General features: G+C 39.1%; 1 protein-coding gene across 1 annotated transcript in view; it reads left to right on the top strand.

Annotated features, from left to right (window-relative positions):
- Window positions 1-25,942, top strand: part of ARL14 (ADP ribosylation factor like GTPase 14) — a 119,348-nt gene extending 93,406 nt beyond the window's left edge. Inside the window, exons 4-5 of the mRNA XM_046001410.1 lie at window positions 7,055-7,150; window positions 25,892-25,942. Coding sequence (XP_045857366.1) covers window positions 7,055-7,112 — 58 coding nt within the window. The 3' untranslated portion in view covers window positions 7,113-7,150; window positions 25,892-25,942. The remainder of the gene's footprint in view (window positions 1-7,054; window positions 7,151-25,891) is intronic.
- The last annotated feature ends 361 nt before the right edge of the window (window positions 25,943-26,303 follow it).

The following is a 26,303-nucleotide window of genomic DNA, read 5'->3' as shown; positions in this document are numbered from 1 at the left end:
CACATATGGTATTTAAAAGGTATTTGTAGAAAGAAAAGAAAGGAAAGAAGGAAAGAAAGGTCTGAGCCATAAAGGGAGGTCTTGTCAGGGTCTTAGGCTATGTCTCAAGATGGAAAATGGATCCAGTAATGGAGAGATAAAAGAATGGCAGATTTGGACTTAGGGCACTCTCATTCTAACCTCAGGGTCCTTGGGGGCAGTGCACTGGTAAAATGAACATAGACTTTGGAGCCATGACTAGGTGGGAATTCTGGCTTATCACTTGTTTTAGCTTTTAGGCAGTTTACTTCACCTTTCTGAGTCTAGACTGGAATGAGACTTGAACATGAAATAAACTTTTATTGTGTTAAACCATGGAGACTTGGAAGTTGTTATACCCACCACTGTTAATTACCCTAAAGTAGGATCATGCTTCTTGCTCCTCTCATGTGTCTCAACACCCTTCTTTCCCAGGCTTCTTTTCCTTTTAAATCCCCTCTTCTCAGTCTTCCTGCTCATTCTAGGACCCTCATTTGATTCACCCCAGAACAGGAAAGGAAAGGGGAATTTAATTTTTCCTCAACTTTATATTCTGAAAATTTTCAAGTCTTCAGAAAACTTGAAAGAAAAGTAAAATTTAGATAAGTGTACTTTTCACCTAAATTCACGAGTTATAACAATTTTGTCATGTCTGGGCTCTTTCTTCATCTCTCCCTCTCTCTCTACACACACAGTACACACACACACACACACACTCACACACACACACACATGATTACAATTATCCTGATACTTCACACCCAAATATTTTATCTTCTATCTCTTTAGAATAGACATTTGCTCATAAGAATACCATTATTACAAATAAAAGTTTAAGCATTAACTAAGTATCTTCCAATAGTCCATAATCAAATTTTCCCCCAAATAGAACTTATTCATAGAACTTATTTTATCTAAGATTTACTGCATTTAGTTATGTGACTTTTTGGAGTATTTCCCCCAACTTTTATTAGTTCTACATGACCTAAAAACTTTTGAAGACTCTAGGCCGATTTTTAAAGAATGTCACACAGCCTGGGGGTTGCTCGCTCAGTTGGTTAAGTATCCAATTCTTGGTTTCTCTGGCTTAGGTCATGATCTTAGGGTGGTGAGCTCAAGCCTTGTGTTGGGCTCATCCTCAGGGCGAAGTCAGCTTTAGATTCTCTCTCTCTCTCTCCTTCTCCCCGTGTCCCTCCCTTCCCTAAAACAAACAAATAAATAAATAAAATCTTAAAAAAAAAAAAAGAATGCCCCAGAGTCTGAATTTGTCTGATTGTTCCTTCACAATTAAGTTCAGGTTAAACATTTTTGGCAAGAATATTCCACAGCTGATGTACTTCCCACTGTATCCATTAGGAGGCACAGAGTGTCAATTTGTCCCATTATTGATGATGCTAAATTCAATAACTTCTTTTATGATAGTATCCACTAGATTTCCCCAATGTTAAAAATATAATTTTCCCCTCTGTTCTTAGTAAGTAATTTGATATGCATAGTATATTTTGAGACTGTGTCAATATCCTCTTCCCCAAAGCCTTTCTCTTAATGTTTTTAGCATCCATTGATGATCCTTTCCTGACTCAGTTATTACACTGGGAGGAGCAAAATGGTGATTTACATTGCACATTTATTAGCTGGCATTCTACTGTAAAGAGAGGCTTTCTCTTTTATCCTCCATTTCCATAATCATCTTTTCTCTCTCTCTCTCTCTCTCTCTCTCTCTCTCTCGATTCATACTTTTTAAATTCAATGTTTTATTTTCCAGTGCTACTCAAACTGAAGTCCCTGAATCAACAGCCTCAGCATCACCTGCAAGCTGCTTAGAAATGTAAATTTTCAAACTCCACCCAGACCTATTAATCACAATATCTGGGAGGCAGAGGAAGTTCTGGAATTCCTGTTGTTTTTCCTTGTTATAATCCATTTCTCTTTATTATTCTTTTTGATGCTCAAACTGTCCCAAATTTGCCCAGAAAAAGACCCTTTCAGCTAGCTACTGTGTTCTATTGATACATGTCCCTATTAGCCTTTGAGTATTTCCTTGTCTGGAAGAACATTGAGTCACCTTGTACTTTCCCTACTTACCTGCCTCAGACCTGGAATTAACTCTTTCTCAGGAGCTCTCGTTTCATTCACTGTGAAATAGTATTTAGAAATCAAATAATGAAGCTACCTGTGCTTATTGTTACTGGAGTATCATTGTTTATAGCCCCATTCACTAGAAAAAGCAAGCAAGAAAATATATATATATATATTTTTAAAATACTGATATATCCAAATTGAATTACAGCATAGAATTTTTCCCGATCTTCCTCATTCCAATTGTACCCCTTATCCTACAAAAAACTCTGCATCCAAAAAGCATCAATATATTTATTCATTTTCTTCATGCTATAATACAAAAAAACATTTTCAGATTCACTATACCAATATCACTATTTCTAATAAACCCATTCAGGAGAGTTCAAGACTTCTTTTTATTTCTTTCTAACCTGATTCAGAGTATTGTGTTCAAAACTTTTTGAGTTGATTTTTTATGTGGTTATATTGTAAATATGATATTGATTTTAGGCTCATTTTTGCTATTTGTATTCAATTTTAAGGTTTGACTCTTCATCTTTTTGAGTTAACATTAATTTTTGAATTTGTAGAAAATTTATATGCCTCAAAAGTGAAAGCTATGTAAAAAGGTAGTTCATACTCATTATTATATTAAAGAAGAGGCCTCCTTAGTACAATAAACTGGTTCTCTCATACATCCCTCCTCAACATATACGTAGGTGATACTGTATTTCTACATCAGGTTGGATTTTCTTTCACTTTAAAGCATTTTGAAAGCATTTTTCCACCCAAGTTCAATGTATCTACGGTTGTGGCTTATTGATAGGGAACATGAGAGATTATAGTAACAAAATATCATCCTCTATTTATCATGAGATAAGCCTTATTATCACAGTTACTTTCCTGCTCTTTTTAAAACACAAGATACATTTTACATTCATCTTACTTACTTACCTAACCTCCTGTAAAAATAAACTGACTCTAAATGGTAAAAATAAAGACCACATAATCTATATATACATGTATAAACTAGATAGAAAATATAATACACACCAAAATGTTTGGGTGGTTGCATAATGGCTAGAATTCCTTATAGTGCTCATTATTTCCCAAATTTTGTAGAGTGTGTGTTATTTTCATATTCAAGGAAAAACACATTATATTCAAAAGAGCTATTTAATCTTTATAGCCTATCCACGAATGGATAATGCATGGCCCTAAAACTGTCACTTCAAATGCCCTGATTAAAATAATAAGAAATCCTTTTAAAGACTAGAAGTATTGCCGTAATTAGACACATTAGGGCATTGTAATTAACTTTTTGAAAATTAAGAAAATTAAGAAAATTAAGAAAAAAAAAACCCTGGGGTGCCTGGGTGGCTCAGTGGGTTAAAGCCTCTGCCTTCTGCTCAGGTCATGATCCCAGGGTTCTGGGATGGAGCCCCACATCGGACTCTGCTCAGCAGGGAGCCTGCTTCCTCCTCTCTCTCTCTGCCTGCCTCTATGCCTACTTGTAATCTCTGTCTGTCAAATAAATAAATAAATCTTTTAAAAAAAAGGAAAAAAGAAAAAAAACCCAGAAGCCAAAAAACAAAACAGCTAACATGCCTTGAGCACTCACTGTAGGCCAGGTTCTGTTTTAAGCGTTTGATGTGTATTTCCACATTTAATTCTTACATTAACTCTATGGGTTAGTACATCATTATCTCCATTTACAGAGAAGATATCTGAAACTCAAAACCATCCAGCCACCTAAAGTTGTGAAAGGCATTTACGGTGGTGTTGTGTATACAATCAAGCTCCTGCTGTCAGTTGTTTGGCAAGAATTCCACACTGTACCTCTGTGCAAATGTTTAAATTCTCTCTTTAGCCATGACCTACCTCTCATTCTGAAAAGATCTCCTATCGCTCTACTTGGAGTCTAACAACAGCTAGGCAGCAGAGAGAATGGTTATTTAACACATTTTCGTTTTTCTTCAAAAATCAAACGTTTGGAAAATAGGCAAATAAAACTCTCTATTCGCATTTTACCACATTTCCTTCCAGTCTTTCTTTTTCTTCAATGTATGTATATATTCAATAGACCTTTTTTGACCTATAATCACATTCACATATTATATATCTTTATATTGTTATATATCTTTCAGAACCATCATTTCTCAGTGTTATGACACGTAAGTAGATATACCTCAGCCTAATCATTTCTCTACTACTATTTTTTTATGTTGCAGTCAATTTTTCATGTAACTAATTCAGCAACAAACATCTTCAAGTGTGTATTTCCCTCCCCCATATTTATTCCTTCATCTGGCAAAATTAACTGAATACCTAATAAATACCAGGCACTGTATCAGATGTTGGGGTTTGGGATTTTTTCCCCTAGGAGAATATGTCAAGGATGAACATTTTTATGTCTCAATATGTACTGTCAAATGGCTTTCTAAAATGTCAGAATCAGGTTATTTTAAATGAATTCTTTAAAAAGAAGGGAAAAAGAGGTGTAAAAACTCTTAGTCATTAGATGACAGATAACTACAGTATTATGTGTTGAAAACATCAAAATAAATAAGTTTGTAGATTTCAGATCATTTATGACGGGAAAAAATTAATGTCAAAATTTACAGTAGTTTTTGCCTAGCTATGACTGAAAACCCAGACACAATAAAAGGAAATATTGATAAATTCAACCACATAAAAATGCAAGTTGTGACAAACATAAAATCAAGACAAATATCAAATAAGGAACTTATATTTGCATAGTATAACATAAAGAAAGGTGTTATGTTCTTAATATAAAATAGCACTTAAAAATTTAAAAAAAACTCTATAGAAAAAGGTACTAAAGACAAAGTTAACAATAAATGATATCCAAATGATACCTCAACAAATGAAAAAAACCTTCAGCTTTGCTAGTAGAGAAATGCAAATTAATACTGCATTTTTTTTTTTAAAGATTTTTATTTATTTGACAGAGAGACAGAGAGAGAGATCACAAGTAGGCAGAGAGAGAAGGAAGCAGGCTCCCCACCGAGCAGAGAGCCTGATGTGGGACTCGATCCCAGGACCCTGAGATCATGACCTGAGCCGAAGGCAGAGGCTTAACTCACTGAGCCACCCAGGCGCCCCAATACTACATTTAGATACCATTTCTCATCTATCATGTTTGCAGAAATATTTAAGTTTCATAACATATTCTATAATTCTGCTGATGAGACTGTGGGAAAAGGATAATATCATCTACTACTGGTGGAAATACAATATGACTTTTGAGAAGAATTTGGCAGTATCTAACGAAGCTACATTCACATTTACCTTTTAATGTAAAGGTACCTTTTAATGTAGCAATTCTCCCTGAAGATACAAAATCACAGATCTGAAACAACATATGCACAAGGCTATTCATCATGACAGTATTTGTAATAGTAAAATACTGAAATAACCTAAATTTTCTTCAATAGGAGACTGGTTAAAAAAAAATTTTTTTTTCGCCAGAGTGAAATACTACTCAGCCAAACTAAAGAGTGAAAAAGAGGTGGGGACCCTGGGTGGTTCAGTCAAGCATCTGCCTTCAACTCAGATCATGATCCTGGGGTCCTAGGATCAAGCCCCACATCTGACTCCCTGCTCAGCGTGAAGTCTGCTTCTCTCTTTCCCTCTGCTCCCTTCCTCCCAGTTCTTGCTCGCCCTCTCTCTCTCTAATAAATAAATAAAATTTTTTTCAATGAAAAAGTGGGACATGCCAACAGAAAACTAAAAGGATCAAGAGGCAGTGACACCCCTGCAGCAATGTGTACACCTAAAGTACAGTTCTTGGTCTCTAAATATTATACTTCACTGAAAGGAACCACAGCTCCTTAGAGAAATTGCAGTTCAGATCTGGGGCAGGTAAAGTAAAGATGAGCCTGAAATATCTTGTGCAAGGGAACAAGGAAGAACTCAAAGGCTGATGGAAATATGTCAAAGGTTACAGGAATTACTTACAGAGTCTCCCACTGGCCAAATTTGGCCAGACAATTTGAGGGTCAAAAAAGAATATAGACAGTAATGAATTATATCACATTGAGTAAATAAAAACAAAAGCTGGAAGTTCATAACGATATTCATTAAAAATACAAGAAGACAAAAAGGAAACAGTATAGAGTGGGGAAAGTAAAGCTCTTTTATACAGAAAAATGTAGAGGATGTGATAGAATTGGAAAGCCACTATTTTGCAACTGCAAAGTAAGAATTAACCTTGGGCATAACACTTAACCTATCTGTATAATAATATCACAAGGTGATTTCCTGAAATGTCTTCTGGGTCCATCTATGATCTAGGATTAACAGATTTTGAAATGGAAAGCCTTACTCAGATAAAGGAAAAGCTACAGAATCCTTATTCTAGTATGTTTTTTCCTTTCTCCTCAAAGCTGAAAATCGCCATTGACTAGTCCAATAGGAGTAGATCCCCAGTTTCCTAATCCTGAGTTGTTTTCATCTTCAGTCATGTAGCTATAGGGCATATTGGAATTACCCATTAAAGAAGCCTTCATCATAAACAAAATTTTTAAAAATGTCAAACTGGGAGTTAATATTTGCAATATATATCACAGATAAAAGTCTAATGTTCCTAGTGTAAACATTATTTTTTTGTAAATTGTTATTTATATGTTGTTAAAACAGTGGAGAAAAAAAAAATTCTGTTTTGTCTGTTGAGTCAAATAGTGTCCCAACTAAACCCTAAAGCATGGGTTTTCTGAGGGAAGTAAAGCCTCCCAACATCTCCTTGATCTCTAAGAGACCAGGCTAGAGGGTAGAAGTCCATAATATAGTTGGTCCAACTCAGGGTACAGTCTCTACAGCGCACACACCCATTTCATCCTGCCATGTCTTATCAGTCCAGTGTACACCTGCTGACCTGCTGTAAATGTTAGCAGTACTCTTTCACTCTCAAAAGTGTCTAAGTTTGGACCATATATGATTACCCTACTTCTAGAAGGCCACTGATGTTTCTGAGGAAAGACTTCACCTGGCTGATGCTGAAGAGTAAATGAGAAGCTAAAGATAAGAGCAAGAAAAGACCCAGAATGTGGTAAGCAGAATAATGGTCTTCAAAGATATCCTTGTCTAATTCCTGGAACTGTGAATATATGTCAGTTTACATGGTAAAAGGAAAAAGTGATTAAGTATGTTAAGGTGGAAAGATTATCCTGGATTATCCAGGTGAGCCCAATCTAATTGCACAGATCCTTCAAACTGGAGAAACCTTCCTGGCTGAGTTCACAGTTAGGAGGAGATGGGACCAGAGAAGAATGCTCAGAGTGGTGCGACACTGCTGGCTTTGAAGATGGAATAAGAGACCTCAAGCCAAGGAATATAGGCAGCCTCTAGTGGGTGGAACAAGTAAGGAAACAGATTCTCCCCTAGAGTCCCCTGTTGGCAGGATTACAGCCCTGCCAACACCTGCACCTACTAGGTGAGAGAAAGTGCACAATTGGATAGGGTCCTGCATGGGTGACTGGTAGGGTGCAGCTGAGATGTCTACATTTTTGACTTCACCTTTTTCTGGGTAAGATCTGCAGTTCTCAGCGTCAGTCCTTTTGCTCAGCACTCTGTTTCTCCTTTGTGTGGAGATGCCTGGGACCCAGCTAGAAAGCAGAACTAACTGGTCCTGATGTGGGAAACAAAGGCAGAAGAAAATGTAGATAAAATTAAATGTCCTTATAACCTGCATTCCATTTACAAATATTTGAGGCAGGCAGAGGAAGAAGTTCCCAACTATCTCAATGTTAATGCCGTGCTAGAGGGAAAAACAACCTTAACTGGACAACAGCAAGGCCTCAGTGTCTTGTAAGTCTTCTTTAGCATATGAAACTCTTTTTGGCACTTCCCTTTACTTCCCAGCCCCAAAGTATATAATCAGTTGCTCCTCACAGTCCAGGAGCAGCAGCTCTTCCTGCCCTCAGTCAGTCCCCAGGCTTTAATAAAACCACCTTTCCGCACTCAAGACATCTGAAGAATTCTTTCTTGGCTGTGAGCTCCAGACTCCAACATTACTCCAAAAACACATTAGTTCTTCCTCTGGAGTGGATGGACAGACTCAACATTGGTAAGGAGGCTATAAGCTACACTACATGCACCACCTCAAAACATTTCATGAGTAAGAGATGATTGCGTTCCTTTTGTGGAGAAGAGAACACAATCTAGAACACAGCTCTGCTGTGTAATCTTGTGCAAATTCCACTCAGAGCCTTTGGTCCTTTAACGTTGAAAGGTACCTACTCCGAGGGTTATGAGGATTCAGGAGTGGTGGAAGGGCCAGAGAGCCAGGAGAAGACCAAAGCAAAGACAGCTCACTCACCACGAACGCAGGATCCAGACCTCCTCTCACACCTGAGTAGGGCCGGGCCGCAGTGCAGGATGACATCAGGGCAAACACCCTCCACACACTTAGAGCGGCTCCCAGAGCAAAGGAGGAAAACCAGTCAAGGCGGGAAGCTAGCGCAGCGCATTGACGTCACAACATTCCCAGTTTCCACTGCGCGCTGACGTCAGCACTCCGGTGTTCTCTCCCAAGGATGTTGGAAACTGGTTGGCTAGAGCCGCAGGCAGATCTTGGGCATGGTTGGGCTTGCGTTGTGTCAGTGTGCAGGGACTCATGGCTCCGGCCTTCTGAAAAGGTCGTATCTGGACCAAGCGGGTGCTTTCTCTGTCGGTTGCACTGAGACGGCATGCGCTTGGTTTTGGGTAGTTCCCCCAGAGCAATGTAGGAGGAGTAATAAAAGAACATGACCACTAATCCAAACTTCATTAAAGTGTATACACATGCTGCTTGTGCTCCTCTTTTCCTATTCACTGTTCAACCCATTTTACCTCTTAAAGATTGGTTATTTTTAAACAGTAAGATCACACAAATATATTTGTGTGCAAACACAAATATAAAATGAACATGTGTCAAAATATTCCCTAATGAGGAACCTATATGATGTTACGAAGAGTCCTAAGAACCACATAAATAGGCTGAAAAGTATTCTGAAATGAATTTACACTTCTTCTACTTCCCCTCAATAAATTGGGTCAGCAAATTCTATTGACTCAACTTCCAAAATTGGATAAATCTCTCCATTTTCCATCATAGTCTGAGCTGAAATCATCTGTGGATTGGACTACTACTGCCTTATTGGCCTCATCCCTCGCCAAATCCATTCTCTATACAGCTTCCAAAGTGATTTTATAAAACAAACAACCACAAAAAGTATAATCTAGAGTATGTTGATTCCTTTCTTAAAGTCTGCCAATGGCTTCTCCTTTACTTGGAGATTTTTTTTTTTTTTTTTTTAGATTTTATTTACTTATTTGACAGACAGAGATCACAAGCAGGCAGAGAGGCAGGCAGAGAGATAGAGGAAGGGAAGCAGTCTCTCCACTGAGCAGAGAGCCCGACGCAGGGCTCGATCCCAGGACGCTGGGATCATGACCTGAGCCGAAGGCAGAGGCTTTAACCCACTGAGCCACCCAGGTACCCCTACTTGGAGATTTAAATCTGCACTCCTACTTACAAAGAATTACTTGATCTATGTGTGTCTCTTCACCTACCTCATCTACCACTTCTGTTTCACCACTATGCCTCAGGTCCCTCTGCTTGGAATGCACTTTCCCCTGAACTGTGCATTGTCCTCATCTTCAGAACTCAGCTTGACTATTGTCTGTTCAGAGAGCTCCCCCACCCCCGCCCTAATCCTCCATTCTAAAGTGGTTACTTAATCATCCTATCCAAAACTTTAAGTCTCTGTAGATCATGATTACTTTGATATATGACTTATTCATTTATTGGCCATCTCCCTAACTCCAACTAAAATGAAAGTATGTAAATTTAGGGAGAAAAGCCCTGATCTGCAGTTTACCACTGTATTCCCAGCTAGTAGAACACTTAATGAGTATAGCATGCTATTCATCCACTAGTGGCAGCTTTATCATCTAAATTGAGTGTTAACTGTCATAACAAAAGGTACAATAATTTAAAACAAGTTTTTTTGGAGATATGTTTATAAAATATATCTGGTTATTTTACATGAAAAATACTTTGGATTAGGGCACCTGGGTGGCTCAGTTGGTTAAGCGACTGCCTTTGGCTCAGGTCATGATCCTGGAGTCCCAAGATCGAGTCCTACATTGGGCTCCCAGCTCCATGGGGAGTCTGTTTCTCCCTCTGACCTTCTCTTCTCTCATGCTCTCTCTCTCTCACTCTCTCTCTCAAATAAACAAATAAAAATTTTTAAAAATACTTTGGATTAAAGAAAAAAAAGGAATAAAAGAATATGTTCTGTGCTTAATTTCCAAAGGATATTACTAAAGATTTTCTTCTCAAGGATGCTAGCAGTCTTTTTTTTTTTTAATTGACTAAATCAATTGTAATCTAGAAGAGTTTGGGTTGATAATCCAATATAAGTTTCTTGGAATACAATATTAAAAAACTCACTTCTTTAGCCGACATTATTTGCTTCGGTCTTTGAGTGGGCTGTATGTCGATCCTGGAGGAGTCCAAATAAAACCTGAGGCGTGGTGACATTTGAGTTTGGTTTTTCAATATGAGTAAAGTGAGAATAGGAGTAGATGAAAAGCAAAGAAACTGGCACTTCAGGCAGAGGTGTACATTCAGTGCATGTTTTGGAGGACAAAATAAAAGTGAAATTACCTGGAAGGGTAGACAGAAGCCAACCATCCAGGGACGTAAACTGAGTTTTGATCTTGTTCCATGCGGGAAGCCATCAGATTTTAAACTGAATTGTGACATGGTCCTCTCTTGTTAGTGTTGTTATAATAGATAAGTTGTAACTAATTGGGCAACATTCGTTATGTAAGAAAACAAAATAAACCTTACTTAATCAAAATCAATTTTGGTACTAGTGGGTGATTCAGTAGAAAAGAAGTTTCTAGTAAATCTTAGAATTGTACATTAGAGCTAAATGAGATATGCAAAAAGATTTATATCTCAGCAGTTATTTATAGGGCACTAATTGTGACTCAGGCACATGGGTGAGGTGGTGCTGGAGGGCAGGAACCTCCAAACTATTTTCAGTATGTCAAAAGACCCTCACAGGAAATTGTGCATTTCACTTCAACAAGGCCCAGTAGGGTTGAAACTGCTTAAATGCATAAAGTTGAACAAAAATCAAAATGGCTACACTAATACCTCACTGAAGCTTCGTTTTAAACTAAGTAACCTTTTCCCTCTCTTCTGTAAACCTCCTTTCCTCTCTGCTTAGCCTTTTTTTTTTTTAAAGATTTTATTTATTTATTTGACAGTGAGAGAGATCACAAGTAGGCGGAGAGGCAGAAGCAGGCTCCCTGCGGAGCAGAGAGCCGGATGCGGGACTCTATCCCAGGACCCTGAGATCATGACCTGAGCCGAAGGCAGCAGCTTAATCCACTGAGCCACCCAGGCACCCCTCTGCTTAGCCTTTTGTTTCAGGATCCCAGCACCATCCTGAAGACATGACAAAGGAGCTGGCAGCGGTACATAATTCCTGTCAAAACCAGCTAGACCGTATTTCCCTATACACACTGTCTTCTCTCCGCACCCCGCCAGCCCCTTCCTCCTAGAGTAGGCTTGCTGTTAAGAAGGCCTTAGCCTGCAGCAACTTCCTTTACCCTGCAAAGCAATAAAGCTCTTGTTCGTCTTTATCCCAAACTGTCTTCCTGTTGGTTATATTTTGGCTCCAAAGCATGAGGTTGGTTTTCAATAGGGTGATTACAGTTTCATGTTTATTTACTTTGGTTTGGAATTTATAGGAATTCATTATGGAAACACTGATAATCTTAGGTGGATCAAAAACTCTGATGGGATAATACAGATATCCAGTTTCTTAAAAGAGAAAATAAGGGCACCTTGGTGGCTCAGTCGTTAAGCATCTGCCTTCAGCTCAGGTCATGATCCCAGTGTTCTAGGATTGAGCCCCACATTGAGCTCCCTGCTCAGCTGAAAGCTTGCTTCTCCCTCTCCCACTTCCCCCCTACTTGTGTTCCCTCTTTCGCTGTGTCTCTCTCTGTCCAATAAATAAATAAAATCTAAAAAAAAAAAAATGAGTAAAAGAGAAAATAAACTAAAATTTAAAGTAGTTTGCTCAGTAAAATTATTCAGAATGTGGAAAAGCACTTGAAGGGAAGGGAAATATGCAAGAGAGAAAAGTAACGAAATTCAGATCCCACCTATACACAGTCTCTTATACACACAAGCCAAAGCTGCTTCTCCTCCTCTGTTTTACAGCTCAGTAATGGCCCTACCATTCATTCATCTACAAATCCCATAAGTCTGGGCGTCATTCTCACTGCCTGCTTCAATTTATTCTTCTATTTAATCACATACATCAAAGTGTTGACTCTACCTCTGAAACTCTTGCAAAATTTCACTGTCTTTCTTCACACAATTATAGCCTTGCTTGGTGTTATAAGAAACACTCTTCCTTTCCCACATTGCGAACTATTGAGCAGAACAAGGTCTCACCCTGTGCAAAAAAATAAATTATGATAATGCCATAGGGAGAAAACATGTCATATTTGTCCAATGCCCATAAGGTGTCCTTCTATATCCCACAGTTACACTTGCTATTTAGTTTTTTTTTTTTTTTTTGAGAAAAAAAGGAGGAATGTGTCTTTTACTGTCCTGAAAGAGCTAGAAAGTTGTGATTGGTTATCATAATTGAACCTGCCTAAAGTGATATAAGCAAATGCGATTGGATGTCACCACAGGCTCACCATTCCTGCCTGAGAAGAAGTTATGACGTGGCCAGATCCCTTCCCTCCTAGGCAGTTGGGCCTGGTGGTGCTCATGCAGAAATGCAAGAAATAATTATTGCTTAGCATTGTTTGGATAACGATGGGCTTCAGGACATACTACACCAAAATATGGTATATTAGCATATTGAATATTTTAAATTGAAGTTGTTTGAAAAAACAGTAAAAGAAGGAAAGTCACTTTGATACCTCACTCACCTCTTCTTTCCTGAAACGGGTCACAAAACCCTTAAGAGAAACCCCTCTCACGTGCACCCAAATGTTTATAGCAGCAATATCCACAATAGCCAAACTATGGAAAGAACCTAGAGGTCCATCAACAGATGAATGGATAAAGAAGATGTGAGATATATATATATGATGGAATACTATGCAGCCATCAAAGGAAATGAAATCTTGTCATTTGTGATGACGTGGATGGAACTAGAGGGTATTATGTTTAGCGAAATAAGTCAATCAGAGAAAGACAATTAACATATGATATCCCTGATTTGAGGAAGTTGAGAGACAATGTGAGGGGTTTGGGGGGTAGGAAAAGAATAAATGAAACAAGATGGGATCAGGAGGGAAACAAACCATAACAGACTCTTAATCTCACAAAACAAACTGAGGGGGGCCAGGGGGAGGGTGGGAGGGAGTGGGAGGGGGGTTATGGACATTGGGGAAGGTATGTGCTATGGTGAGCGCTGTGAAGTGTGTAAACCTGGTGATTCACAGACCTGTACCCCCGGGGCTAATAATACGTTATATGTTAATAAAAAAATTAAAAATTAAAAATTAAAACAACAACAATAATAATAATAAAGAAGAGAGGCTCCTCCCTATACCCAGAAAGGAGCATTCTTACCTCTGAAGTCAAAGGAACACAAAGAAGACTCTGACTGAATAGGTCTTGCTAGGTTTCCTATAGTTTACTACATTTACCTCACACTCTGACCTGTCATATTTCTTCACGACTACTCACTCTTCATCAGCCTAGCATAAAATTACTCAAATTAACCTACTCTCTGGATCTTCATTTTCTTAGGAAGACTGTTATGTCATATAAAACTATGTTAAATGTATGTGAATGATTTTCTCCTGTTCCTCTGTCTTTGCAGCTTTCATTTTCATATCTAGCTAGGAACCCTAAGTGAGTTGATGAAAACTTTTTCCTTGACTACAATGAGTAATAACGTAAAGTTTAAAGGCCTCTAAAACTTTCAGCTTATTCCATGCCCTGCAACCACCATCTCTTCATAATTCAAAAAAAAATCAGAGTAAAACCTAGTTTAGTAAGGTGGAAGTGTAGTTGTCTACCCAACAGGCATTTTTCCTTTTTCTTACAGTATTTGACACACGCTAATACTAAAAAGTCATTATTTATCTGAAACTCAAATTTAAATGGAAATCTTGTGCTTTTATTTCCACTCCTAACATTGATATATCCATCTGTCATATTCCTCAGTAACATATACTTACATGTAACATATTCAGATTAGCAAAAAAATGTTTTACAGTCATCATTTTCTTCTTCGTCAAATACAAATCTTAGGCCTGAAGAGTTAAGAGGGTAGGGGAGTAGGGGACCCTGCGTTCATCTGGTCCCTGGAATTAGCTAGCTAGTTAGCAAATCATTCTGACACTTGCAAAGTCAATCGCAAATCTGAGAAAAGAAATGCTGTAATCCTACAAATAGAAAAGCGACAACTTTTGGGAAGGTAGGATGTGTGGAGGCTTGAATCCGGGGTGATATACTGGACAATACAGCAGTAGGGAAGGAGTCAGCTTAAGGAGACTACTGCAAAGTATTATAAGCAGCAGAATGCAAAATTGGAACTTTTAGGAGTCTGCTACAGTGGGGGACATCTCTGGCTTATAGGTGCTCAACTGGCAAAGGGGCGGGGTGAGGGGGAGAATCCCAGGTAGGACGGTGAAGTCTCAGGACCCCCGGGGTCACAAGGAGAACAGGGCTGTCTGAGTGTGGCAGAGTTCCGAGGCATCAGAGCAGAAAATCTGGCAGAAAAACAGCGAGTCTGAATGCCTGCTTTCTGCTGGTGTTGCCATAAGCCGTGAACCACTTGTTGGGTGACCCCTCTACCGGCAGGGAACCAGCAAAAGGCAGAACCCAGGCAAAAGCCCCGTAAGAACAGCATGGGTCTGCACTGTAGAAATTTGTAAAATTTGGACACTTGAAAAATCAGTCACACGCCTGAGATAAAAACACTTGGTCACAGCGGAACACAGAGTTCAGATGGAAACAAGGGAGACAAAAGTGATTGACTAATTTTCTGTGAGGGCTCTCTGAAGAGTAGGGGTTGGGGGGTGTGGATTTTCAGCTCCGGGGCCAGAGATTGGGGCCCTGGCATTTTCATCCCAGCTACTAGTGCTGAGAACCTTCAGGGAGCAAAATAGCGCCACATAGTGGAATTCGGAGCTGCTGACACTGAGTCCAGCCCCCTGACAAGGGTAGTGAATTTCTGCAAGTGCAAGGGCACCTGAGAAGCAGCGCCAACAGGCCCCTCCCTCAAAAGACCAGCAGGAACAACTGCTAGTGCCAAGTTTACGGATCATGGAGAGCTGTAAAACTTCAGCTCTTGGGGAAAACAGTATATAGCATTTGTAGTTTTTTGTTTTTGTTTTTTATTCTTTAGTTTTTCAGGTTTTTTCCAGCTATTTTCTTATTTTTTCAATTCCTTTTTATTCTTATTTAATTTTAATTTATATATATAGTTATATAGTTATATATTTTCATTTGGGTTTTTTTCATTGTATTTTATTTTGTTTTATTTTTGTATATAAGTTTTTCTTTCTTTCCTATTTTGGGATCTAGTTTCTTTTAACAAGCAGACCAAAGTATACCCAGGATCTAGTTTTTTGTCATGTTCTGTTTTACTTCTTGTTTGATTTTCTCTTATTTTTTTTTTTTTTTTCTGGTTTGTTATGTGTATGTCTGTGTGTGTGTGTGTGTGTGTGTGTGTGTGTTTTCCTGTTGTTGTTGTTGTTGTATTTTCTCTCTCTTCCTTCTATTCTTTTCTGGACATAATGTTGAAATAGAGAATTCACGCCAAAAGAGAGAACAGGAGGTAGTACTTATTTCCAGGGATTTAATACAGATATAAGTAAGATGTCTGAACTAGAATTTAAAGCTACAATTATAAAGATACTAGCTGGGCTTAGAAAAAGTACAGAAGACACTAGAGAATCCCTTACCATAGAAATAAAAGTAGTAAAATCTAATCAGGCTCAAATTAAAAATGTAATTGCTGAGATGCAGTCACAAATGGAGGCAAGGATAAATGTGGCAGAAGAGGGCATCAGTGATATAGAAGATCAAATGATGGAAAGTAAAGAAGCTGAAAAGAAGTGACAAAGACACCTACTGGATCATGAAGGGAGACTTGGAGAACTCAGCAATTCCATAAGGTGAAATAATATTTGGATGATAGGGGTCCCAGAAGATATGGAGGGGGATAGAAAAGGAGGAGCAGAAGGTTTATTTGAACAAATTATAACTGAGAACTTCCATGATCTGGGGGAGGAAATAGGCATTCAAATCCAGGAGGCACAGAGAACCCCCCTGAATATCAATAAAAATAGGTCAACACCTCCATGTATAATAGTAAAGTTTGCAAATTTCAGAGATAAAGAGAAAATCCTGCAAGCTGCTCAAAACAAGAGATCCTTAATCTACGAGGGTAGAAACATAAGGCTGGCAGCAGACCTGTCTGCAAAGACCTGGCAGGTCAGAAAGGACTAGCATGATATATTCAGCCTGCTAAATGGGAAAAATAGCAGCCAAGAATACTATATCCAGCTAGGCTGTCATTCAGAATAGAAAGAGAGATAAAGAGTTTCCAGGACAAACAAAAACTAAAGGAATTTGTGAACACTAAACCAGCCCTGCAAGAAATATTAAAGGGGATCCTTTGAACGAAGAGAGACCCCAAAAGTAACAAAGACTAGGAGGAACAGAGACAATATACAGCAACAGCAACTTTACCGTTAATACAATGGCACTAAATTCACATCTTTCAATAACTACTCTTAATGTAAATGGACTAAATGCTGCAATCAAAAGATAGAGGGTATCAGATTGGATAAAAAATAAGACCCATCAATATGCTGTCTACAAGAGACTCATTTTACATCCAAAGACACCTCCACATTGAAAGTGAGCAGGTGGAGAACCACTTATCATGATAATGGACATCAAAAGAATGCTGGGGTAGCAGTCCTTATATCAGACAAACTAGATTTTAAACCAAACACTATAATAAGAGATGAAGAAGAACACTATATCATAATAAAAAAAAGTCTATCCAACAGAAAAATCTAGCAATTGTAAATATTTATCCCCCTAACTTGGGAGCAGCAAAATATATGAACCATTTAATAGAAAAGAAACAGATTGATAATAATACAATAGCAGTAGGGGACTTTAACACCCACTCATGACAATGGACAAATCATCTAAGCAAAAAGTCAACAAGGGAACAAGGTCCTAGAATGACACACTGAACCAGATGGACTTAACAGATATATTCAGCACATTCTACGCTAAAGGAACAGAATACAAATTCTTCTCAAGTGTGCATGGGACATTTTCCAGAATCAATCACATACTGAGTCATAAATCAGGTCTCAACCAATACAAAAAAGATTGAGATACCATGCAATTTTCAGTCTGCAACGCTTTAAAACTTGCGCTCAATGACAAGAAAAAATTTGGAAGGAACACGAGGTTAAAGATTATCCTACTAAAGAATGAATGGGCTAACCAGGTAATTAAAGAAGAATTTAAAAAAATAAATGAGAGAAAATGAAAATGAAAATAACGGCAGTTCAAAACCTTTCGGATGCAGGAAAGGCAGTCCTAAGAAGGAAGTATGTAGCAATACAGGCTTTTCTTAAGAAACAAGAAAAGTCTCAAATATACAACCTACCCTTGGCACCTAAAGGAACTGGGAAAAGAACAGCAAATAAAGCCTAATCCAGTAGGAGAAGAAAAATAATAAAGATTCTAGCAGAAGTCAGTGATAATGGAAAAAAAAAAAAACACACAAAACAGTAGAACAGATCAACAAAACTAGGAGCTGGTTCTTTGAAAGAATTGGTAAGATTGATAAACCCCTAGCCAGACTTATCAGAAAGAAAAGAGAAAGGACTCAGGTAAATAAAATCATGAATGAAAGAGGAAAGATCACAATACCAAAGAAATACAATTATAGTAGGATATTATGAGCAATTATATGCCAACATATTAAGCAACCTGGAAGAAATGGATGCATTCCTAGAAACATATAAACTACAAAAACTGAAACAGGAAGACGTAGGAAACCTGAATAGATCCATCACCAGCACAGAAATTGAAGCAGTAATAAAAATCTCCCAACAAACAGGAGTCCAGGGTTGGATGACCTCCCACCAGAATTCTTCCAAACATTTAAAGAAGGATTAACATCTATTCTTCTGAAACTGTTTCAAAAAATTGGAATGGAAGGAAATTTTCCAAACTCATTCCATGAGGCCGGCATCACCTTGATCCCAAAACTAGACAAAGACCCCACCAAAAAGGTGAATTACAAACCAATATCTCTGATAAACATAGATGCAAAAATTCTCACCAAGATACTAGCTCATAGGGTCCAACAGTACATTAAAAGGATTATTCACCATTACCAAGTGGGATTTATTTCTGTGCTGCAAGAATAGTTCATGTGATTATTATTTTTTTTTTTTTTAAATTTTTCATTTATTTATTTGACAGATAGAGATCACAAGTAGGGAGAGAGGCAGGCGTAGAGAGAGAGAGAGGAGGAGGAGGAAGCAGGCCCCCTGCCAAGCAGAGAGCCCGATGCGGGGCTCGATCCCAGGATCCTGGGATCATGACCTGAGCGAAAGGCAGAGGCTTAACCCACTGAGCCACCCAGGCGCCCTCATGTGATTATTATTAATGCAATTTACCACATTAATAAAAGAAAGGACAAGAACTATATGATCCTCTCAATAGATGCAGGAAAAGCATTTGACAAAATGCAGCATCCTTTTTTTCTTTTTTTTTTTTAAGATTTTATTTATTTATTTGACAGAGATCACAAGTAGGCAGAGAGGCAGGCAGAGAGAAAGGGTGAAGCAGAACCACTGCCAGGCAGAGAGTCCAATGCGGGACTCGATCCCAGGACCCTGGGATCATGACCTGAGCCGAAGACAGAGGCTTTAACCCAGTGAACCACCCAAGCGCCCCCAGCATCCTTTCTTGATTAAAAACTCTCCATAGCGTAGGGATAGAAGGAACATACCTCAATGTCATAACAGCCATATATGAAAAATACACAGTGAATATCATCCTCACTGGGGAAAAACTGAGAGCTTTCCCCCTAAGGTCAGGAAATCATAAGGGATGTCAACTTTTGCCATTGTTGTTCAACATAGTACTAGATGTCCTAGCCTCAGCAGTCAGACAACAAAAAAGAAGTAAAAGGTATTCAAACCAGCAAAGAAGAAGTCAAACTTTCACTCTTTGCAGACAACATGATACACTATGTAGAAAACCCAAAAGACACCACTCAAAAATTGTTAGAACAGATAGAGGAACTCAGCAAAGTAACAGGATATAAAATCAATGCCCAGAAGTCAACTGCATATCTATACACTAACAAAGAGGCAGAAGAAAGAGAAATTAAGGAATCAATCCCACTTACAATCACACCAAAAACCATAAGATACCTAGGAGGAAACCTAACCAAAGAGGTAAATGATCTGTACTCCGAAAACTATAGGACATTTATGAAAGAAATTGAAGAAGACACAAAGAAATGGGAAGACATTCCATGCTTATGGATTGGAAGAACACATATTGTGAAAATGCTTATGCTACCCACAGTAATCTACACATTCAATGCAATCACTATCAAAATACTACCAGCATTTTTCATAGAGTTGGTACCTATGATCCTAAAATTTGTGTGGAACCAGAAAAGACCCTGAATAGCCAAAGGAGTGTTGAAAAAGAAAACCAAATCTGGAGGCATCACAGTTCCAGACTTCAGGCTCTGTTACAAAGCAGTACTCATCAAGACAGTATGGTACTGGCACAAAAACAGACACATAGATCAATGGAACGAAGAGAGAACCCAGAGATGGACCCTCAACTCTACAGTCAATTGATCTTCTACATAGCAAGAAAGGCTATCCAACAGAAAAAAGACAGTCTCTTCAACAAGTGGTGTTGAGAAAACTGGACAGCAACATTCAGAAAAATGAAACTGGACCACTTTCTTACACCATACACAAAAATAAATTCAAAATGGATTAAAGACCTAAATGTGAGCCCTAAAACCATACAAGTCCTAGAGGAGAACACTGGCAGTAACTTCTTTAACATTGACCACAGCGACTTCATACTAGATATGTCTTCTGAGGCAAGGGAAACAAAAGCAAAAATAAACTATTGGGACTTCATCAAAATAAAAATCTACGCAGTGAAGGAAACATCAACAAAACTAAAAGGCAACCTATGGAATGGAGAAGATATTTGCAAATAACATATCTGATAAAGTGTTAGTAACCAAAAAAAAAAAGTGTGTGTATATATATATATATATATAGAGAGAGAGAGAGCAAGCTTGTAAAACCAAACCAAATAATTCAGTTTGAAAATGGGCAGAAGACACGAATAGACATTTTTCCAAAGAAAACACACACGTGTCTAACAGAAACATGGAAAGATGCTCAACATCACTCATTATCTCATCATCAGGGCAATGCAAATCAAAACAAAAATATCAGTGAGATATTACCTCATACCTGTCAGAATAGCTAAAATTAACAACTAAGGAAACAACAGATTTTTGGTGGGGATACAGAGAAAGGGGAACCCTCTTAACACTGCTGGTGGGAATGCAAACTGGTATAGCCACTGTGGAAAACAGTATGGGGGTTCCACAAAAAGTTAAAAATAGAGCTACCCTATGACCCAGCAATTGCACTATTTGTCATTTATCCAAAGGATACAAACAATAATCTGAAGGGCACCTGTACCCCAATGTTTTTAGCAGCAATGTCCACAATAGCCAAAATATGGAAAGAGCTCAGATGTCCATCTACTGATGAATAGATAAAGAAGAGGTGATATCTATATACACTGGAATATTACTCAGCTATCAAAAAGAATGAAATCTTGCCATTTGCAACAATGTGAAGGTATTATGCTAAGCGACATAAGTAATCAGTGAAAGATAAACACTATATGATTTCACTCAAATGTGGAATTTAAGAAACAGAACAAATGCACCTATGAGAAAGGAAGGAAAAATAAAATAAGATGAAAACAGAGAGAGAGACATATCATAAGAGACTCTTAACTATAAGAAACAAACTGAGGGTTGCTGGAGGGAAGGTGGGTGGTGGGGGTGGGCTAAATGGTTGATGAGCATTAAGGAGGGCATGTGATGTAATGAGCACTGGGTGTTTTATGCAACTGAGGAATCACTAAATTCTACCTCTGAAACTAACACTACAGTGTATTTTAAATTGAATTTAAATTTAAAAATTTTAAAAACCACAAATTTTACAGATAATAAATTGCACACACCAATACAAAGCTAGAACTCCACTCTTCATTCTGAATAATAATAAAAAGCCATAACAGAAATATCAGATTTTTAAAAAAGATTTTTTTTATTTATTCGAGAGAGAGATAATGAATTACAAGTTGAGGGAGGGGCAGAGAGAAAGAGAGAAGCAGACTCCCCACTGAGCAGAGAGCCTTAAAGAGGACTTGATCCCAGGACCCAGAGATCATGACTTGAACCAAGTCAGATGCTTAACTGATGCAGCCACCCAGGCGCCCAGTATCAGATTGCCCTTTAACAAATACAAACTATACACTGTAGACAAAGAATTAAGCATCTTGACTTAACATTCAGGAAAATTTGTGCAAGACTTTGAAATGGCAAAAAAAAAAAAAGTTACTGAGCATTCTATCTTGCACATCTTTCCAAGTTACCTCCTCCTTTGATTTTCCTTGATCTGTTTATAACTCTGTAAATGGGAGATAACAGAGAACAATGCAAATGACTCTTGGCCATAAATGTGCAGATGAATTCTGTGCAGTGGAGGGGTAATTGATTTTTCTCCCCACCCTGGTGTAAAAAACCAGTTTTTATCCATATGTCAATTCATTTCAGCGATCTAAACACACCTATTTAGCTCTCTTCTTTGAATTCTCCTTCAAACCAATTATAATAACTTGCTGGTTTCTCCATTAGCTCGTGAAATAATTAAATAAAACCTTTGACACATGTTCATTTTATATTTGTATGAGAATAATGATTTTTACCTTTAAACATATACATCCTTTAGTGACACATTTTGAGAGATAAATCAGTTCACTGATATTTGATCAGTTCATGCTAGGATATATTCTCAATCAGCTCAGGAGCATTTTTGTGTTGTTTTGTTTTAGCAATTCTAAAGCAAGGCATTTCTTTACATATAATTTCGGTAATATTTCTTGCTAGAGGAAAACAACTAATGACGGACAAGGTAGAATCTGAGACATAGTTTGCCATAGGAAACCTGGCAAAATAATTTCGTGAAAGGGGTAAAGGAAGAAAAGGAGAAAGAGAATGATAATGGATGTCTCTTTTTTCAGTAGAATAAAATGTAACCCTTACATCAAATCCTTATAGATAGATGGACCAGACTTTTAACACCATAAACCATGGTTAAGAGCCTTAAGCTTAGGCACTTCTTACCCAGTAAGAGGACCAGTCCTTCGGGAAAAAGGAAGGAAGGAAAAAATGGGAAAGAAAAGCCATCCATCCCTTCCCCTATACGTCAGCATACCACTTCTGTTCTGTTTTGCCCCTTCCAGATGTTTCCGCTTTAAAACATCTCCCTCCCACGAATCCTGTCTCTTTGATGCCATAAGTGAGGAAGAAGTTTTCTTCAAGCCTCTTAATGTCCATGGCTGGGTCTGAAAATTAAACTGGCAAAGCCAGATTAACTGGAAAAAAGCATACACATATATTGAATTTTTACCTATACATGAGAGCCTGCACACGAGAATGAAGGCCAGAATAAGTGACTAGAGCAGAAAGATTTGTATCTTTTAGACAAAAAAGCCCAATAAATTTGTGAAGAATTGTGAAGACGAAGGGGTTTGGGCTAGGAGTGGTAAATAGTGTAGAAGTAACTAGGAAGATAAGGGTGAGTTTAACAAGATTTGTTTGCATAGATTTCTTGGCTCCAAATTCCCATCTCCATAATAAGTATGTCTTTCCTCCTCCTGGCATGAGGAGGGTACCTTTCACATGAGAGTTTTATGACTGATTTTAGGGAAGAGGGGAGATGGGAGGTCAGAGTGACCTTCTTGCATCTAGTGTTTCTTGTGGTGTGTGTGTGTGTGTGTGTGTGTGTGTTTTAATTCCTTCAGCTAAAGTTACTTAAGATGCCAAGGCGCCATATTTGGGGGTAATGTGTCCTGAACCCCATCAATGCCTTAATTGTGTGTAGGGACTATGCGAAGAGGCAATATGAGAAGTGTTTCAAAAAGAACGCATATGGGGAGCAGGGATTTGGGTGGTGGGTAGCTCTGGGCTGCATCCTGCAGGAAGTGAGAAGCTGGGAGAAGAGAAACAAACACAGGGTCATCCGATAAGGTAAGTGTGTGAATCTCCGTGTGTACTAAGACTTTAGCAGGCTCTCTCCAATGAGGGCCTTTTAAGGCTACACACTTTCTCCCCAGTCTCTGTGCCCAAGCCCTCTGGCTGTCCTACCAGTGCCTCCTCAAGGCAGTCCCAGGGGTAGAAGGCAAATGTGTGCACAGGTCCTCAGCACCCATCGGGACAAGGGTGTTGAAGGGTGAGTGGAGAGGGGTATGTGAGTACAGACACATGACCTGACAATTGCACTGGCAGACTCCTCACACCACCCTTGTGAATTTGGTGAAGGTGGTGGCATTCCGCCACACCTGAGCTGTCCTTATAGCTCCCAGAGCCCCGAGCGGCTCTCCCCTCGAAGCCTAAGGAAAGCATGGGGTCCAGAAGTACCTCTGGCCCTAAAGGATCTGTTGTTGTGTTCACGGTTTGGGCACACCCCTGTGTTTCTACTAGTCGTGGCTGCTGTTTCTATTCCAGACCCAAGTAACTGTGGTAACTTCTACTTACTAATGTTTGTTATATGACGCAATATCTCTATATCTGTAATCTTCAGTTTTCCAAATTAACTCTGCAGGGCAGCTGTCATTTAAAGGGACTTTATTAGCATAAGCCGATAATTAAGTGATAATATGAGAAAGGCTGGATCCTACAGCGTAAGGAGCCAGAGTAGTGTCGCCTACAAAGGCCTGGGTCTTTCTCTGGGCCCTCCGTGCACGCTCTGAATGTGTCCAGCTCCCATTTCCAGCAGAGGCTTCCACAGAAAGAGATACTGCCTTCATCCTTCACATGTGAATGTCCTTCCTGAGTCCTGGCCTGGGAGAAGGCCAAGTCCAGACTTGTGCCAGGGAAATATTAAACCGCAGCCTTGATGAATGTGGTCATAGACTCTGCTTTTAACCCGAATTAGTCATGCTTACTAACCAAATCAAGGGGCCCCTGCAAGCAGCAGCTTTAGTCCAACACCCATTTGCTGGGCACCGCTGAGGCACCAAGGAAGGATCAAGACATTTTCTGCATTCGAGAAATATGCAGTATGCAGTGCAGAGCAGCAGGGAAGAGGGAGGGAGGAGATGCAGACCTTGTTCTTGGAAAACTTCTGAAGTATCAGGAAAGAGAGGCTCCCATTGTAGGTGGTTCCCAAACCCTGCCCATCCTTTAAGGCCCAAGTGGAATCCCCATGACTGGAAGGAACCTCTGCAGGTGTTGCAGCACCAAATAATCTCTTCTCACTCCAACTTCCTCTAAGAACACAGGGTCTGCTCTTTTAATGGAGCCCCCTTCACACATCACTTTGTGTTAGTCTTACTTTAGCCACATAGTATTAAATACTAATAGTAGATAAATACTAATAGTAGATATTATACTAATAGTAGATATTATGTTATATTATTAGAGACATTAATAAATATTAGCTATCATTACCATCATCATCTTTAATATTACATGGCTTATATCTCTCCCTTGATTGGCGGCTGAATGAATTTTGCCCTGAGTCACAAAGAAAAGATTGTGGTGGTAGGGTTCTGTCTAATGGTCCCCCTGCTATCCACATTCCAGGACTCACACTGGATGTCCACTATCAAGTCCTCGAGATCCATATCCCAAAGGCACAGGGATCCCAGTCCATGGCTTCAAGTCTGTGCACACTAAGAGCCATGTCTTGTGGTAATAAGTGTAGTACCTGCAGGGCTGTGTTAGCAAACAAAGTAAAGTTGTTGGCCCAGTACAAATTCTCTAGAGAAATTGTGATGCTGATGCTCCATGAGTGAAGACAAAGTGACATCCAGTCAGCATCCCCATTTCCTGTCAAAGAGAGAAATGGAGTCTCTGAGCAGAAATGGTTTAGCCAGGGGCGCCTGGGCGGCTTAGTCATTAAGTATCTGCCTTCAGCTCAGGCTGTGATCCCAGGGTCCTGGGATGGAGTCCCATGTCCGGATCCCCGTTCAGCAGGGATTCTGTTTCCCGCTCTCCCCTTGCTGCTCCCCATCCAATTGATGATCTCTCTCTCTCTCTCTCAAATAAATAAATAAATAAATAAATAAATACAATCTTTTTTTTTAATGGTATAGCCACGCCTACTTTTTCCAGAGGGAGTGTTACATTTCCTTACACCATCCAGATTTCTGGCTGTGGTCAAATCAAGCAGATCTGTAGAGGATATGGGGCCTTTTTTCTTGCCTAGTCTGAAAAAAATTTCAGGATTTCAGACTAGGATTTCTTATCTAGTCTGAAAATAAGTCTCTGGGAGAGACCCATTAACTTTTCCTTAATATCCTTCCTCAAGTACTCCTCCACCCAGACTGATGGTGGTCATGTGGAGCGCGAAGAACACAGAGGCCTTTTAACTCCAAGGTCCATGTCTCATGATCAAGCATCTGCTCCATCTTCCCTAGGTCTGCAAATGATCCTCAGGGCTGCACAGAGTTCTTGCTCTGTCTAGGCACCACTTCATGCCACACCTCCGCTAAGCCACAGCATGCATCTGGGATGCCCACGGGGCTCCAGGTGTTGCCATCACTTCTCTTTGAGATGAAGGTAAAAAGAGGAAGAAAGGCAGCCAGCCAGAGCTGACTCTTCACATCTGAAGGTGAGGGTGACCGTCTCTGTATCCTCTCTCCCTTCCCCTGGGCCCAGATGGGAGGAGTGCTCCCTCCATGATGTCAAGATGAGGCTTTTTGTTTTCATTTTTGCCTTTCAACGCCGGACCTGCTTATCAGCTTGGTGCTTTCTCTCTCTCTCTACCTATATACCTCTCTCTATATACCTATATATAGGTATATGTGTGTGTGTATATATATATATATA

The sequence above is a fragment of the Meles meles genome, chromosome 4 (genome assembly GCF_922984935.1).
Source record: "Meles meles chromosome 4, mMelMel3.1 paternal haplotype, whole genome shotgun sequence".
Lineage (NCBI taxonomy): Eukaryota > Metazoa > Chordata > Mammalia > Carnivora > Mustelidae > Meles > Meles meles.
This window is presented reverse-complemented; position numbering and strand designations above follow the sequence as displayed.